This window comes from Myotis lucifugus, unplaced genomic scaffold (assembly GCF_000147115.1).
Source record: "Myotis lucifugus unplaced genomic scaffold, Myoluc2.0 scaffold_94, whole genome shotgun sequence".
NCBI classification, from domain to species: Eukaryota; Metazoa; Chordata; class Mammalia; order Chiroptera; family Vespertilionidae; genus Myotis; species Myotis lucifugus.
The window spans coordinates 970,526-987,825 of NW_005871142.1; the positions used below are offsets into that span (position 1 = coordinate 970,526).

The 17,300-nt window shown below is 60.0% G+C and overlaps 1 protein-coding gene across 3 annotated transcripts in view; it reads right to left on the reverse strand.

Moving 5' to 3' along the window:
• The window catches only part of KLHL29 (kelch like family member 29), a 225,665-nt gene that overhangs the window by 54,359 nt on the left and 154,006 nt on the right, over positions 1-17,300 (reverse strand). For all 3 annotated transcript variants that reach the window (XM_023756459.1, XM_023756460.1, XM_006091709.3), the window contains one exon: positions 1,245-1,386. In XM_023756459.1, coding sequence (XP_023612227.1) covers positions 1,245-1,386 — 142 coding nt within the window. The remainder of the gene's footprint in view (positions 1-1,244; positions 1,387-17,300) is intronic.

Genomic DNA, 17,300 nt, shown 5'->3' on the forward strand with positions numbered 1-17,300 from the left:
GGGGTGGCCCAGAGGATGCCAAGACCTGCAGAGAGGCGTCTGATGGTGTGAGCCAAACTCTGCTCACCACTGTTACCAAGGATGACTAAGTCTGCAGGTGACATAATATTGGGAGGATGAGGCACTGGTCAGCAAGGAAAGCAGGGACCTCAGAGATCCCAGGGTCATGAAAGAACATGGACAAGGCCTTGCCCTGGGGCCTCCACCCCTAGCTGCCTCACCCGCTTGCGAGGAGATGGACAGGGTCAGGGCAGCCACAGGACAGCACTGGGCTCTTACTGCTGAGACAGCATGTGATGTGGCTGCCAGCAGGGCAGAGGGCACAGAGGCTGCACGGCAGAGGGGACAGAGGCTGCAGTGGGCAGAGGGGACAGAGGCTGCGGTGGGCAGAGGGGACAGAGGCTGCAGGGCAGAGGGGACAGAGGCTGCCAGCAGAGCAGAGGGGACAGAGGCTGCGGTGGGCAGAGGGGACAGAGGCTGCGGAGAGCAGAGCAGAGGGGCTGAGTGGAGGCACTGGGCAGGCCACACACGGTTCTTCGTGCTGTGATCATGGGGATCACTGTTGAGCAATGAGATTGGAGCAACCCCTTTGAAGGGAAAGGGGCTGGAAACTGGGCTCCGGGCGGGGCTGAAGATCGTGGGTGTTTATCGCACAGAAGACTGGGGGCGGGGAGTGGGCTCTCCAGATATCTGCAGGGCTGTGGCACGGAGGGCCAAGTGGACACGTGTGCGTATCCTAAGGGGGGTGTGCGACTGATGGAGATAGCACGGAAGGCTCTGGTTATGGTCCCCGCTGTCCAAAGAAGGCCTGGCCTGCTGTAGGAAGTGGTGCGTGAATCCCCCGTCCTGGGTGGGGTGTGGAGCACCCCCTCCCCATGTATCCATTGGCAAGGCAGAACTCACTGGAAGGTGTGACTTGAGAAACTTGTTATGAACCAGGGTACTGCTGTTTGGGAATAACTTCAAAATCACCCGAGCCCACTCAAAGTCACTCCTACCATCTCACTCTCACTCCCCTGCTTTCTCCCAACGACTCTCTTGAGTAGCAGAGAAAGGGGGTAGAGACACAGCCACTGCCCACGGAATGACACGCAGTGCCCCCACCCCACTCAGCACAGCCTGGGGTCCCGGCTGCTGCAGGCCCCGGCGTCAGGACCTGCTGAGGAGCTGGGGTGCCCCGTAGGCGCCCAGCACCTCTCCCAGCCCTGGGCACAGGTGCCTCTGCCCACGGAGGAAGTACACACCTGGATTGTCGCTCTCCCTCATCTGTTTGGAGGGCGGCTCATCAGTGTCCCAGGGCGTGGCCTGATTGATGGGCGTCTGCCCCCACCGGATGCTGGTCGTGAGTCCCTGGGACTGACTGTCTGCTTTGGAGATGCCGGGCGCCTGGGGAGAAGCAGAGCAGGAGGGTGAACACAGCCCGACAAGGGTCCTGCCCTGAGACCCGTGTCCCCGGCCCCCACCCCAGCAGTCCTGCTGCTGCCTGAGCCACGGGCCAGTCCCCGGGGGAATGACAGATCCTGTGGCCCAGCCGGAGCAGCTGTGACCTCTGCTAAACTCCCAGCTCCGGAGCACCCACCCCAGGACCTCCCCGGCCACCCTCCGTGGGCACTCACGCCACTGGAGCCATCACAAAGAAAAGAGCATTCTGCCCTGAGATATGACGTCCCTCCGCCCCCGGGGCATTCGTAAGCTGTAACAACATCCATGGGCATATGCCGAGCACCGGCGGCATACTCAGTGCAGGCTCAGTGCCACCTGGCCCTTCGACATGTGAGAGAGCGGCTCTCCAAAGCTCAGCTCCCAGGCCCACCCTGCCCCCCACACCAGCCTGGAGGCCCCGGAAGTCCCACTGGGGAGGAGACAGAGGCAGGGGCAGGGTGGGGACCCAGGCTGGTGGGAGGACAGCTCCCACCCCGGCCGCCCGGAGGGAGGCAGGCCCGGCTGCAGGCCTCACTCTCTAACTTCGACCACGAAAGAGAAAGGAGCCTCAGGGTGAAAGCAGCCAGGAGGACAGCGCTGGTCTCCTGAGCCTCAGCCTGACGATGGGATGTTATGCAATCGTTAAAAATCACGTTTCCTAAGCGTTCTCAAGGGGATGGCAAAATGCTTGCACTGGGATGCGACACGAGAGAAGCAGGACACAAATGACACAACTACCGCCCCGCCATGTGGACAATATGTGTCGGAGGGAAACGCTGAAACGTTAGCAGGGGTGCTATCCTTGAGTGAGAGGGTTCGGGGTGACGTTTATTCTCTTGCCTACGCTTTTCTGTATTTGCCAGACGTTCTACTATGGCCATTTCCACTATCATCATTACAATGACAGGGGGGCAGACGCAGGCTTACAGTTTTCCTATGGAAAACAATGCAATAGCTAATAAAGATTAGCACAAGAATAAACCCTGTGTTTCGCAGACTCGCAACTGTAACCCTACTTCTGTCCCACCCTGTATAATAAGCAGTAAACAAACAAACAAACAAATAAATAAATAAAATAAAAATCCAGAAAGCAGGTCGGAGAGCCCGGGGCTGGGATCACTGGGATGTGAGGGGGTGTGGGTCTCAGCAGAGGTAGTTTCAGGAGTGACCGTGGTTCCCAGGAGTTCAGCCAGAGTCCAACAAGTTTGGGGGTGAAGAGCGAGGTGGGGTGGGGGGGCAGAAACAGCTGCCCATTGGAGACGGTCACCCAAGGCCAAAGGAGCCCCAAGGGGTATCTGCAGGCCTATTTAGGTGAGGCCTTGGTCCTGGTGATTCTGATGGAAGCGGACCCAGCGCCCCCTGCTGGCCTCTCTGACAGTAGGTCCCCGGGGTGGGGGGATGTATGAGCAGGGAGGGCAGAGGGTTAGTGGGGCTTTGAAGCCTCATGGGGAGGACCACCAGCCTGCACCGGGCCTGCTGGGAGGAACGGAGCCGCATCCCATTAGGACCAGGGAGGACCACTAGCCTGCACCGGGCCACTGGCAGGAGCGGAGCCGCATCCCATTAGAACCAGGGAGGACCACCAGCCTGCACCAGGCCTGCTGGGAGGAGCGGAGCCGCATCCCATTAGAACCAGGGAGGACCACCAGCCTGCACAGGGCCTGCTGGGAGGAGCGGAGCCGCATCCCATTAGAACCAGGGAGGACCACCAGCCTGCACCAGGCCTGCTGGGAGGAGCGGAGCCGCATTCCATTAGGACCAGGGAGGACCACCAGCCTGCACCGGGCCGCTGGCAGGAGCGGAGCCGCATCCCATTAGGCCCGTTGCTGCGCTGAGCTAATTGCATCAGGCTGCACTTTAGCTCTGGCCTGCGTTTCAGATGCTTGGCGTCTGTGAACAGAGCGGCAAACAAAGGGAAAGAGGAATCTCCCGAGGGAAGAACAATTCAACGGACAAGCTTCTTGTCGGAGGCTCCTGCCCCATTTCTGTCTGTGGGACAGATGGGAGCTTGGGGTGGGCGAGAGGGGTGGGGACTGAAGGAACAATAGTGTGGCTTCTACAGAGTTCTCTAAATAGACAGCCCTCCAGGGCGCCCTGTCTGCACCCCTCTGTATTCCCAGGTTCTTGGGGTGCTGGTGGGTTCAGAGGCTCACAGGTTGCTTCCCCGTAATCAAAGGCATTGAAGGGGGTGGGCAGGAGCCTGCGCGATGTCCCATCCAGGGCCCAGTTTGGCGTGAAGTTTGAAGGCAGACACCCCAGCCTCCTCACCAGCACCCTCCTTCCCTGGTAAGACAGAAACCCTTCCTGCCAGTAGGGGGCGCTGCAGCCCCTCTCTGCTACCCTGGGTCTCTGTGGGTCTCCCAGGCCAGAGGCAGGCTTGGTTCTCAGGGACCTCCTCTGTCTCATTTCTCCCCTGCGGAGTCAGTGTCAGGGCCCTGCCTGGTCCCTTGACAGGGTAGGCAAGGGCCTGGGCCTGGCCCTTACAGCAGGCCTTGCAGCCAGCAGAGGCGGCTGGGGCCCCCCTGCAAGAGTGGGGAACCCGATTCTGAGCTCTACAACTTCAGGAGTTCCAGTGTTTGCCCTGACGTAGGTTCCAAAACACTCCCGCCAGCTTAGTCGCTTGTGCCTTTGTTGGTTAGTTGGTCTGTTTCACAGAACTGGGCCCCTGTCCTGTGCCCAGTCCTGCCCGAGGCACGGGGACACCAGGCCCAGCAGAGGGAGCACTCGGGGGGACTCAGACGCCAGAAGGAAGCTGGGGTGCAGGGGGTACTGGGGTGCTGGGGGCGACTGGGTGTGGTGACAACTGGTTTGCTGTCCGGCTATGTCCTTCATGAACATTACAAGCAAGTTCTTCCGTACAAGAACTGTGTTCTGCTGTGAGAAGCACAGATTCCCTTTTTGCTTCAGGAAAGATAAGTAAGGCCACTCGCATTCTCCCCGGCACCAGCAGCTTCTGAGGCTAGGAGCAACTTGCAGTTCAGGAGTTTTGTTCTATTAAAAGAGTGACGTGAACATCCCGTCCTCTACTCCCTGCAGAAAAAACATGGACATGGGTGTGCGGTGTGCCGAGGCCCGGGCACCCAGGTGGGAGAGGGACGCCCAGCGATGAGGCAGCTCTGCCTGACCGGGGCCCCTCCTCCTGCAAAAGGCCCAGGTCCAAGGAAACGTGTGGTCCCGGTTCTGAAGGCCCTGGGGGACTGTGTGGGTCTGAAGCTCCGGCTCTAAGCCTCCCCCATGGTCCGGAGTTCAGAGGTCCGAGAGTCACCAAAGGCTCCCCAGGCCACCCCAGCCCAAATGCCAGGCTTCTGGGTTCCACTGCGCGCCAGGGGGCTGCCCTGCATTCTGTGAGAATGCCACAGAAACAACCAGGACAACAGCTCGGAGCACGCGGGGGGTGGGGGTGGGGGCACAGGGGGGAGAGGCGGAGGTGGGGAGCAGGGCTGGGAGAGCCTCCCTGACCCCCTGCCACTGCCATTGTCCATCCGGGACGTCAGTGAAGCCGCCGGACACTTGGCCTTTCCCCCGCGGCCCTGGCCGGGCTCTGCTCCGGTGACATGATGGCACTTGCAGACAGAGGCGACGAGGACAGCCCTCCTGCCCGGCACCACGAAGAGGCCCTATCCGCCCATCATCCAGCCTGAGCAGGATCCTCTCTGCTTCCCTTTAATGAGATGCTAATGGGATGCATCATTAACGCAGCAGCTTTTAAACCCGAGCTCTTGTAAATTTTCAAAGGTCACATTTTTACGGTAGCTGACAGCATCCTGCTTCTTTCAGCGACTGAAGACACTAAAGACCCTGATCCTAATGGATGGGCCTCTGTGAGGCGGCTGCTCGGGCCCAGGCGCCCGCTGTGGGGGGTGGGGGTGGGGGGTGGGTGCTGGGGAACCTCCTCCTGGAGGAAGCCTCCCAGGGCGCCTGGCTCGCGCTCTACCAGCACGGGGAGAGCCCGTTACACGCTGCCCACAGGGCTGCATCGGGGCCTGTGGCCGTGGGGGAAGGCGGGGCACTTTGCAGAGATGCCTGGCCACGGGGGCGAGGGGCTGACACCGCTGGGGGCGCAGAGCCACGTTCCCTCCCACAGAGCGTCACGGGCTCACCAGGCTGTGCACCCGTGAAGCTGCTGCAGTCCAGAGGGGCTGCTTTTTCTAACATGTTCACCCAGAGGGAGCACCATTTCCTACTTTGCACAGAGGTGCCCTCCGGGCTGGCAGGGTCTGGGTGGTCAGGGGGGTTTGAAGGATGAGCCTTCCTGGGGGCCCTCATGCGTCTCTCTTCTTCCAGCTCCTACGCCCTGTGCACAGGACAACCGCAGCTGGCACGCTGCCTCTCAGGGCTGTGCTGACCCTGCACTGGTGGGCCAGCTCCATGAGGGAGGGACCAGGCACGGTGCCCGGCCGAGCTGGTGCCTGGCCTGGTGCAGGTGCCCAGGGAACGAATGGATGAGAGCAGGGTCTGTGGGCTACAGTGCTGGCCAACAGCAGGAACATGCCTCCCTGTAGGTTCGGCGCACGTGTCGATGCATGGAGTACACGTAGGAGGAGTAAACAACGTGAGCAACCGAGCAGGGTTTTGAAGCGCCTGGTGTGCCTGGGCAACCTGGTGCCATGCGTTCCCCTCATTGGGGAGACGGGGTTTCCGGACTGTGGGGGCCTTGTGTGCTGGGACCCCAACACCACTGCCCTGGAGGCTGCTGGAGGCTGCTCAGAGGCCTGGTGCCCCAAACCTCTGCCCCTGCTCGTGTGCCTGGTATTGTGGACGACTGGGTGCCGGGGTTGGTGCCCGCCTCTGGGGGGCAGGGGCATCTTCTGCAGAAACCGGAACTCAGCTCCTTCCACTGTCGCCAAGAAGATCAGAAGACAGTGAATCGACTGAGCCTGGACAGCAGGGAGCGATTCCAGAATGGACAGGGTTGGTGCTGGGCCCCCAAACTAGGCAGGATCCAATAAGGCTGATGGATTCGGGCTGACAGCACAGTTAGCCTGTTTCCAGCCTACACACCTGACAGAGCTGGGCTCAGGTGGGCCGCCTCTGGGGGAAATGACAGCGCCAGCACCCATGTCCGGTCCCCGCCATGTCCCTGCAAGCCCTCACACTGCTGTCACGCGTGTAGTGCTGGCAGGGCTGGCAGGGACTGCTTCTGTCGAGTGTCACTGAGGACAGCCAGCCCCCCCCCTTCACAGTAACAGCCCTTCCCCTCCAGGGAGCCCAGTGCCCCAGCCCTCACGGTGGTGGAATTGGTGGAATTGGTCAGACAATGCTTCCATGCTCACGTGGGCCAGAACCACTGCTGGGCACCGGACACAGTGATGGTCAAGGCTTGCTTCTCACCCCTGAGAAATTTACACCAGTGGCATGGGACACACCCACACCAAGGACCCGTGAGGATGACAGGCTGGAAGAGGGACCGTAGGAAACAGAACCACGATGCCGTGACACTACGCCAGCTCTGGGCCGAGCCTTTCAAGGGGACTCACAGCCTGTGCCTGGGTCTCTCAGACCAGAGATCAGAATATGACTGAGTGATTCTAGCCAACGCCACGGGAGCTCAGGGGGTCCAGCCAAGCCCTCCCAGTGTCTGGGCACACATTCGTAAGATTTATAGAATGCTGTTTAAAGCCACTTAAAACAGAGGGATACACAGTCTACTGTGCATATTGCAAAACAGCAGAAGTTCAAAAGTCCTTCATGTGTTGCTCTGGACATATAAACGCTACAGTTTTACATGCATCCCTTTGTGTTCCTCAGAGGACGGGGGCAGCATAACTATAGCAGGAGATGTAATTACATAAACGCTAAAACTAAAGCTACTGCAGCCTCTCCCCAGGCACATGCTGCTAGGTGGGGGTGGAGTGGGGGGGTGGCCTTGGATGAAAACTGAGAAGCCATGGGTGATCTGGGGCGGATCTGCAGCCTCATTTTTGTCCCTGTCACTTCCATGTAATTTGGGAAAGACGAGTTTTGGTGTGACACCCCCACACCCCAGCTCCGGATTCTGAGGGCCCCTTCTAACCAAGGGCTGCTGCTGCGGCCTGAGCCCTTTGGCATCTTCTCTGATTCGAGGTGGAAGCTGGAGAACAGGCTCTGCCAGCTTCCCTTGCAGCTAGAACACCGGCATGTGCCTGCGGCTCAAACACACTAGGTGAGAGTTCCGTCTGGAAGATGGGCAACACGAGGAAACCGGTGCAGCTCCGAGGCCCGGCCCGCAGAGATCCATGGCAGAGGCACGTAGATTAGGGAGCACACAGACGGTGGAGGCTCTGGGGTCCTGGGCCAGCAGCTGAGGTGTGTGCTGTCACTACCCTCTTCTTACTCTGGAGGGTTCTCAGGTCTCCTCTGAGAACAGCCAGAGCAGGTCCCCACGCAGCTCCTAGCGGAAGTGGATTTGCTCAGGTCCCTCCGGGCCCTGGGGGAGCACGTCACAGCGGCTGCCGGCTCCAGGACTGAGCGGAGCTGGGGAGGCCTCTCCCTGCAGAGTGGACGTGCCGCTCCCTTTCCACGTCCCCTCCACTGCCAGGCGCTCCGGTTCTTCACGGTGCCGGTGCCCCTGTGCGGACTGATGGGCGCCAGTTTTTAGAAAACGTACTCAGACTGGTGTGTTGGGACTGCGCGTGGGAACCTGTCGGGGCCCCTGCAACTACAAAAGGGAAGCCCCAGGAAGGCAACTCTTACCTAAAGGAATGATATTGAAATGGGGGGAATTCAGGCTTGGGGAGGAGCTATTTTGGTGTCTGGGTTTTTAATTTATTTAAGAAAAGTATATTTTTATTATTGATTTCTGAGAGGAAGGGATAGGGAGAGAGAGATAGAAACATCCATGACAAGAGAGAATCATTGATCGGCTGCTTCCTGCACGCCCCACACTAGGGATTGAGCCCGCAACCAGGGCATATGCTCTGACCGGAAATCGAACAGTGACCTCCTAGTTCATAGATCGACGCTCAACCACTGAGCCACACGGACCAGGCTGGTGTCTGGGTTTTTAGAGTCCAGCTCATGGATTATACACCGAGACTGTTGGCTCTCTAGGTCTGCCAGGTTATCAATGACAGCACTGACTTAAAGGTCACGCAGGTACAGCATCGACCACCTCGGTTGTAGGGGTTCCCCAGCGTTAGTGCACATGAGGATCTGGGGGGGGGCATGTTAAAAGTGCAGGTTTCTGGATCTACCCCCCCGCGCTTCTGAATCAGAAGGTCTGGAGTGGGGGAACCCCAAAATGTGGCCCTTTAACAAGCCTACCAGGTGGTGCAGGTGGTCCATGGACCTCGCTCTGTGGAGCAACGACAGCCTTGACATTCAAGCCCTCAGGCCATTTGTGCCCTCAGTGAGGTGACCTCAGAGCCGAAGCTGCTGGCGGGGCTGGATGGGGACAGAGTTCTGGGCCTCGCTCACGGGGCTCACAGGCGCCGGCTCTTTAGTCACGCTGTCTTCACGGACTCCTGTTCCCAGCCTGGGTTTCTCAGGGTCAGAAGGACACCCTGACAGGCACCAAAGCTATAAATCTGTGGCCTCGGGGAGGAGCAGTGACATTTATGAGTCTCTCAATTCCCATTTCATGATCGCCACTGAACTGCAAACAAGAGCATAATCACAGTCAATCCCTGCTTAGGGCCGAGGGAGGCTCTCTGGGGTCCCCTCTGCGCTCATTAACGAGGCTGCCCTCTCTGGCCCCCGGGTCCCCGGCCGGCGCCCTCGGTCCCCCCTCTGCATCAGCGCCATCATGTGCTCCGGGGCCCGATGAAATTTCTAATAATACTAACCAATGATGTGTTAAATTGAGACACTTCTGGCTCGCACGCCGGAAGCCGCATGATGGTTTAAAGGACCAGTGCTTACCTTTCTCTATCAATTTGCTGCTAAATCACTGCTTTCGGAGCAACTTACAGAAAAGTAATTCTTTATTTGAATTTTAATTTCAATCTTGTCATCTTAAATAGATATTCAGATTCCAATCATATGACAGAATCTGATGATGTCTCGGGAGGGCAAGTGTCCCTGCTGGGGGGTGGGGTGGGAACGGAGGATGTGATGTGGGAACGGGTAAGGGAGCTGAGCAAGGAGGGGGGCCAGGGGGCAGATGAGGGCAGCCACGTGCTGGGTGGGAGAGAGAACTTCAGAGGCCGGCGGGCAGCCACTAGCCTGGCCCTGTCATCCCAGGCTGTGTCCTGCCCTGAGGGTCACCTGCAAGTACTTGAGGTGGAGACTGGCCACTTCCTGCCTGTCTCTCTCACTGGGCCACATAAGCACCAAGAAGCTCCAGCCACGACGAGCCGGCAGCACCGAGGAGGTGGGGCTGCCTGGCCTGTGCTGTCCTAACAGCTCCATTTACTGAGCACCTGCTGCATGCCAGGCGCGGGCAGGATGCCATCTCCTCCCCTGAGTTCTGCGCTCACGCCTCCACTTTAGGGTAAGGCCTGGAGAAGCGCAATCGCAGCTAGAGGGCGCCAGACTCAGGCTCCAACGGCCTTTACTGTCCTAGGACTCTCAGCGATGCTCTGGGAGGGCCAGAATGTCCCCAGGCCACCCCCACTGTGGCTGACAGCCCCCCAAACAGGCGTAGCCACGTCTAGGTCACATCCACACTGCCCTGCTTGGGTGACACTCAGCGCCCCTCTCAGGTGCCCGCTGGAGCTGGACCCCCTGGGCTTCCACCATCTCCCCAGTCCCTCTGATCCCCTAGATCTGGGCCATTGACACGTTCCCCAACCCCTGCCAGTGTGTGCTGGCCCTTTCCAATGGGGCCAGTCTTCAGTCTCTGACCCGGTGGCCCAGACCGACACCTCCACTCCTCTCCAAAGTAGGCAGTGCCCCGAGGGGCCACCCTTCATGTCCCCTCTCTTCTACTTCCTTCCCCCCCTCCATCAGCCCTTCCCTTGGCTTTCCACCATGGAACCCACACATCCTTGCCTCTCCACTTCAGCTGCCATTCCACTCCCACCTGCCTCCTCTCCTTCCATGGTCATTCCCCTCCACGGGGCTCAGGACACCTGGGATTCTGCTCCTCACCTTTCACCTTTCACCTTTCACCTCTCCCCACCCCAGCACTTCAGTGAGACCATCCCCTTTATTATTTTTAAATTATTATTATTATTTTTCAGAGAAGGAGTAAGGGGGAGGGAAGACAGAGAGAGAGAGAGAGAGAGAGAGAGAGAGAGCAAAACATCAATGTGAGAGAGATACATCGATCAGTTGCCTCCCGTATGCGCCCCAACTGGAGGTCAAACCCAAAACCTAGGCATGTGCCCTGAGCAGGAATTGAACCCAGGACCTCTGGTGCACAGGGTGTCACTGCAGCCAACGGAGCCAACCAACCCGGGCGAGAGACTGTCCCTCCCAATGAGCAGTCACCTCCTGCTGCCGAGTCTGGGGCACTTCCCAGCCTCTTCCTCGGACCCCTCGCACTAGCCTCCACCCTTTTCCTTCTTGGAACTCCTTCCCTTTCGTTTCTGCGATGATGCTCGTCCTGGCTGCCCCACTCTGCGGTGCTGCCCGCGGGCTTCTCTGGCCAGCTCTCCCGGGTGGCCGGGCCCCAGGGCCCCCGCCAGGCCCGCCTCGCCCTCCTCGGCCCCTTTGGGCCCTGTCTCCTTTGGTAATTATTGTTCTGATACGAAGCACCTGTGCGGTAGCCATTGCCTTTGATAGGACCCTGCTTCCTAGAGTATTGGGCAAGCATATTTGCTTTTCTGTTTTCCGGCTTCAAAGTCTACGCCTTAGAGACATTTTGGCTCCGGGTTCAGCACAGACGGCTCCCCCGGCGCATGTAAAGCAACAGCGTCAGGGGCTGGTTTTTGCGCCGCGCCCTCGCCGCCTCGCGCGCCCCGTCCAGGCCCCCGAACCTCTCCCAGGGGACGGGCCTTGCGGACAAAAGAAAGGATAAATCTGGCAGAACCTTCAACTCAAAGCTTTCAACTTTCCTCTGACAACGTTCAACAGAAAACTTCTTAGTCCCATTTCCAAGGAACTTTTCATCCATTACAAAACCCACACCATTTTCAAAGGGGCTTTGAAATAAGATCACCGAGAAAAAGCAGCCCGCCACAGATGAAAGGCTCTGAAGAGAAAGAGGCGCTTTCCCGGGCTCCAGCCACCACCCCCCCCCCCCCCCCCTAGGAGCCTCCTTTCATTCTGTTGAGAAGGGAGGAGAAATGTTTCTCCCGCGACCGCCGCGTTGATGTAGAACAACGGCTCCGCTGGGGGTGAGCCTTGTGTGGATGGGTGACTCTTTGCCAGGAGCGGGGGTGCGCCTTTCATCGACCCCCTTCAGTGGGTCCTCCCGGGTCTCCTGACAGCCGTGTGCCCGGTCCCCTGCCCGGTTTGCTCAGAGCCCGCCGCCCAGCCCGCACCCCTGCCCTCGGCCTTTGTGACCAGGCAGCGGCCATCTCAGTCCCGCTGCCTGAGCGGGCGGGGAGGGAGGCCGGGCCAGAGCAGCCCTGCCCGGCCTTTGATGGGACTTTTCCCCAACGCCCGCCCTGCAGGCAGCGACTCTGGGACCACCTGGACCTCCCAGCCTCGGAGCCTGGGACACGCCTGTCCTCCCCTCCCTGGGTCAGCTCTGACTCGCAGACACACATCAGACGACGAGTTCCTCAGGGTGTCTGCGAGGACGAGTCCGCTGTGCAGGCCCCGAGCTGAGCAGGCGGGACCCGGTGGGACCAGGTGCTGCTTGGCTGACCGTGAGGCCCCAGCAGGGCCCTCAGAGGCCAAGGTGAACTGCAGCCGCACTTCCCAGGCTTCCGGGGAAGCAGCAGGCTCCCCAGCAGGCTCATCAGGGCCGGCCTGGCCCCTCTGCCCCTCAAGGCTGCCTGCCCCTCCTCCCCCCGGGCACCCTAGGACAAACCAAGCTTCCTTGGGTGCAGGGCTCACCCAGAGCCAGAAAGGGCCCCGAGTGGAGGCCCCGCGGACGGTGCACCCCCTCAGGTCCCTTCCTCACCCTCCTCCACAGAGACTCTCATTTCACCCCAAAGGCTCTGCGAGGGGAGCAGCGTGGGGTTGTGAGGCCTCTGCCTGGGCCGGCGACTCGCGGAAGGAAGTCGACTGCGCTCCACTCACGCCCAGCAAGGAGGTGCTGACACAGCCGGCGTGGCGACCTCATTAGAGGCCTAACAAGAGAGAGGACAGTGGCAGGGTCGCCCCGAGGTCGGGAGGACAAAGAAACAGATGTCCCTGGGAGGCAGCTAAACCAGCTTTACTGCCGGGACTTCGAGACTCCCAGAAGCAAGTGCAGCCCAGTGTGTCTCAGACGGAGCCTGCATTCCGAGGAGAGGAGCTCCGCGGGACTGGTGGGGCCTGCGGTGGAACATTCCAGAAGCGCACAACGAGGGTCTCCGTTGACATCCTCCCAGCTCCCCGCGCCCTCTCTCTGCTGGGGCTCTGGGTCATGGGTTACCGAGCGGCCAGGCAGGGTCCTGATGGAGGGGGGTGTCCCCTGGCCACGGCCAGCTCAGCTCCCTTCCTTCAGAATGGATGGGTCAAGTGATTTTCGTTTTTCTTAAAAAAATTTATATATATGTATTATTGATTCCAGAGAGGAAGGGAGAGGGAGAGAGAGATAGAAACATCCATGATGAGAGAGAATCATTGACCCGCTGCCTCCTGAACGCCCCCTACTGGGGATCGAGTCCACAACCTGGGCATATGCCCTTGACTGGAATCGAACCCAGGACCCTTCAGTCCGCAGGCTGACGCTCTATCCACTGAGCCAAACCGGCTAGGGCGGAAGGGATTTTCTTTAAGGAAATGCCCTCTTTCAGCACCAGCTGTCTCTTTAGGCTTCGGGAAGCTTGCTGGGGCAGACGGATTCTATCTAAACTCCCTGGAGGTCCAGGAGCGAAGGGGAAAATGGTAAAATTTGTAGGAGGCGGTGGGAGGGGCCAGGAACCCTCTTGGGTAGACAGCTGGACAGACTTCTCTTCCTGGACAGTGACCCCGGGGTGGGGGTTTTACGGAGGGACACACAGGCCTGATGCGCACTCGGCTGGCCCTCCCACCAGCCTGAGCGCTCGTTTTCTGAGGCTTTGCTTTCTCCCTCTCACAACATAATCTCCGTGATCAGAGCCTTCCCCGCATGCTGTTGAAAGGCTTGTTGTATTTATCTCCGGAGAATCTGCCGTGCCCCCGTGCAATTTTCCATTGTCACGGTTCATTTTAATTTCCTCTAAGGCTGTTGGCCACTCTCGTGTTCAGAAATAGCTCGTTCCACTTAATAAAAGCGCTTGAATATGCAGACACGAGAAGTTTCCCTGGCTCGCTCCTACGGTCCCAGGAAGGGGAGTGAGCTGCATGCCCTGCCTCGTGCGGAGAGGCTGAGTGCACGCCAGGTGGCTTGTGAGGAAGGAGACGCTCCGAGTGAAAGGTGCCCAGGAGCTTCTGCTGGAGACCCAGCCGGCCTGGTGGCCACACACCCGCCATCGGGCCGACAGCGCGGCGTCCTGAAGGGCCTCCGCCCCCCTAACCATCGGAGCTCTGGCCTGGCAGGCGGAAGGTCTGGGTTCGAGCTCTGCGCCACCTCTAGTTTGCCTTGTGACCTTGCACAAGTCATTTCACCTCTGGGCATGCCTTCCTTGGGCTATGAAACCGGCACGGTAATTCTTCCGAAGACCGATTTCAGCAGGGAGTGAACATCTGCGTCAGGGCCCAGCACAGAAGCCGGGGCAGAGCCGGCTCAGCCAGTGGCAGCAATTACTCCTGTGAGGGGGCCCAGCCATGCCAGGCGGACGCCGTGCCCCGGCAGCCTCTACATCAGTTCGCTCTGGGTCGCCAGGGCCAGAGAACCTGCCCGCCGCAGGCTGCGATTATCAAGGGGGGACAGAAAAGAGGGTCGCGGGCTGGATCCTGCCTCCCCACGTCCACGGGAAGCCTGGCAGTTTGGCCACGAGACCAAAGCCCGGGCCTGCAAGCTCGGGGGGCCGTGGGTCTGCGCTGGAGTCAAGGTCGCAGAGCTGTTGAGCTTGCAGACCCGGGGAGCAGGGACACAACCACGGGGCCCCCTTCCTTGGCCTGAAGAACAACACCCAGGAGTCAAGAGTCTAGGGCAGCCGTGGGCAAACTACGGCCCGCGGGCCGAATCCGGCCCGTTTGAAATGAATAAAACTAAAAAAAAAAAAAAGACCGTACCCTTTTATGTAATGATGTTTACTTTGAATTTATATTAGTTCACACCAACACTCCATCCATGCTTTTGTTCCGGCCCTCCGGTCCAGTTTAAGAACCCATTGTGGCCCTCGAGTCAAAAAGTTTGCCCACCCCTGGTCTAGGGTGACTGGCATTTGGGAACAGGAAGAGGGGGAGGCACGAGGCACTGACTCCAAATTCCCAGCAGAGTGGCAGCGGAAAGGCCTCCGTGTCGTCGGCTCGGGAAGCCAGCTCCTGCCCCGTGGCCTTGGCAGGACACGGAAGCCTCCTGGCCCTGGAGAGAAACCCGAAGCTTCGCTCTGGGGGGAGGCGGGCAGGCAGGGCAATATAATATTCGGGTCCTCCGCGCCCCAGAGAGGGAGTCCAGGCAGCCACGGGCAGCTCACCCGCACTGCCAAGGGCCCCGTGAGCATCACCTCCGGGGACCATACATACCCCCAAATCAGCCCGCCCCTCATCACCTTCATCTGGGCTCAGCACCGACGCTGCTCAGGCAGGTGGATTTACACATCCACCTGAGGCACAAATATACGCCGAGAGCAGAGGTGGGGGACCCTCCCAACCTAGACCATGGTCCCGGCCAGCCTGCAGCTCCCTCCTTCTCCCCTGAATACACTGTCCATGCCCTACAGCCTGGCCCCGACAACACAGATGTTCACATAAGCGAACATGCACGCACCCAGCTACCTACGCACCAAGCCCACACGTGTGCCCTCTACCCCCCCACAAACACACAGAACCCCGCCTGCTCGGGCCGCGGGGGGCTTCAGCCCCCACAGGGCGGGAGGTGCTGGCCGACGCCCCGCCGGTCCCACAGAAGCTTTTTTCCTGCAGCGGCTCCGAAACAGAGTCCCCCGCGGCCACTGGGAGCTTCCCTCCCAGACACTTTTTCCTAAACCCACTTCCAATCTGACTCATTTCAGTTTTAAAACAAGAAAACATCAACAAACACGGCGGAGGGAAACAGATGGTAACAATTACAGGAGGGAGAAAGCAGAGCCGCTCCCTCAGCGAGGGCAGGCGAACATATTGTCCCCACGGCGCCTCGTCCCCGGCCACTGCTGTGGACCCTGGGCGCAGGCTCCGCGCCCTCCCGCCCTCCCGCTGCGGGAGCCGGGCCAGCACGGGAGGGGCACAGGGGCTCCAAGCACAGAGGGTGGGCCCCCAGAACCCGGCAGCTGCCAGCTCTCCAGGGAGGGCACAGGGGTCCAACCCCTTCCCGGCAACCTCGCTGCTGTTCAGGGGCCCGAGGGCAGGGGTGTTTCTTCCTGTGGGCGGTGGTGGGAGCCAGGCTGCCCGGTTCAAAGGCAAGACCTGACACTGACAAGTGGGGTGAGCTGGGGCAGCTAACGGCCTCACCCCTCACACAGAGATGATGCCGGAACCTGCACCACGGGCTACCAGCTACTCCGTGCCGGGAATCAGTGCTAGCCCAGCGCACCGGGGCTACGCGTGGACGCCGTCTCACTGTTTCCCACACCGAGAGCTGCTCCTTGTCTGGCACTCACTGTGCCTCGGTCAGGCCGGCCACGCCGAGGGATGAGAAGGCAGGCCGCGGGCTGTGCCCGAAGGATGGACGGGGCATTCCGGTGGGGGAAGACCTGCACAGAGGCTAGGACAGTCCTGTGGGTGTGGGGGACCGAGGGTCTGGGAGCAGACACCCAGGTCTAGGCACTGTGCCTGGGACCCCCCTTCATCCAGCCTTTGTGGTCTGAGCAGGACAAGGGCTCCGCCTCTAACGATCAGGCTGGTGGAGAAACAGGCAGGGAAACAGGTGCCATCAAGACAGACCAAGTGCCGTGACTGAGGGCAGCACCTCCTCCAGCCGAGTGGGTCCAGGAAAGCTTCCTGGTGGAGGTGGCTGAGCCAGGAGCGCCAGGAGGAGGGGCATGGGGCGCACAGGGATGCCTTGGGGGGTTAGAGCGGCAGGGCATTGAGAATGAGGGGCTTGAGTCATTACCAGAGTGTCCCGGGCAAGGATTTACTGTCTCTGAGCCTCAATCTTCCCACTTGCACAGTGGGAATTATAGACTCCCTCCCGGGCCCTGTGAGGTGTGTACGTCAGCTGCGTATATCAAAAGTGCCGGCTGCACAGCTAGCACACGGGACTCCCCCCCCCCCCCATGTCCTGCTCTGAGACACATTCACACACACAAGCTCTCCCCAGCAGGCCAGTGGCCACGACTGTCCTCCTCTGCCATGGACTGGACATCCCCCTGCCATGGACGCAGTGTGTCTGTCTCCCAGAGGCCTTACGTGAATCCTCACCTCGGGTGATGGTCCAGGAGGCGGGTCCTGGGGGAGGTGATTAGGTCACGGAAAGGATCATGCCCTGCGTCCCCTCCCCTCTGCCACGTGAGGGCCCCCGAGGAGAAGCCGCGCCCTGCGGCCTGGGACAGGGTTCTCACCAGACCTGGCCACGCTGGCACCTGACCAGCCTTGCAGCCTCCAGAGCTGAGAGCAGTACAGTTCTTTGTTTATGAGCCACTTGGTGATGGTGCTCTGCTCAGGCAGCCTGGGCCACCACATGCACCCTCCACACGGCCACATGCAGCTGGTCCACATTGTGTTCCCCAAATCTCTCCCTTTACGTGACGCCAGGGTCCCCTCCGCTGCGCCCTGGACTCAACTGAGGCTCTGGCCTCTGGGGTGTGGGGTGGGCGACCCTGTCCCAGGGCCCTGGACCAGAGGGCTGCATTCACCGTCGCAGAGTGCTGTCATTCTGGGCTCGTTCTGAGTGTCAG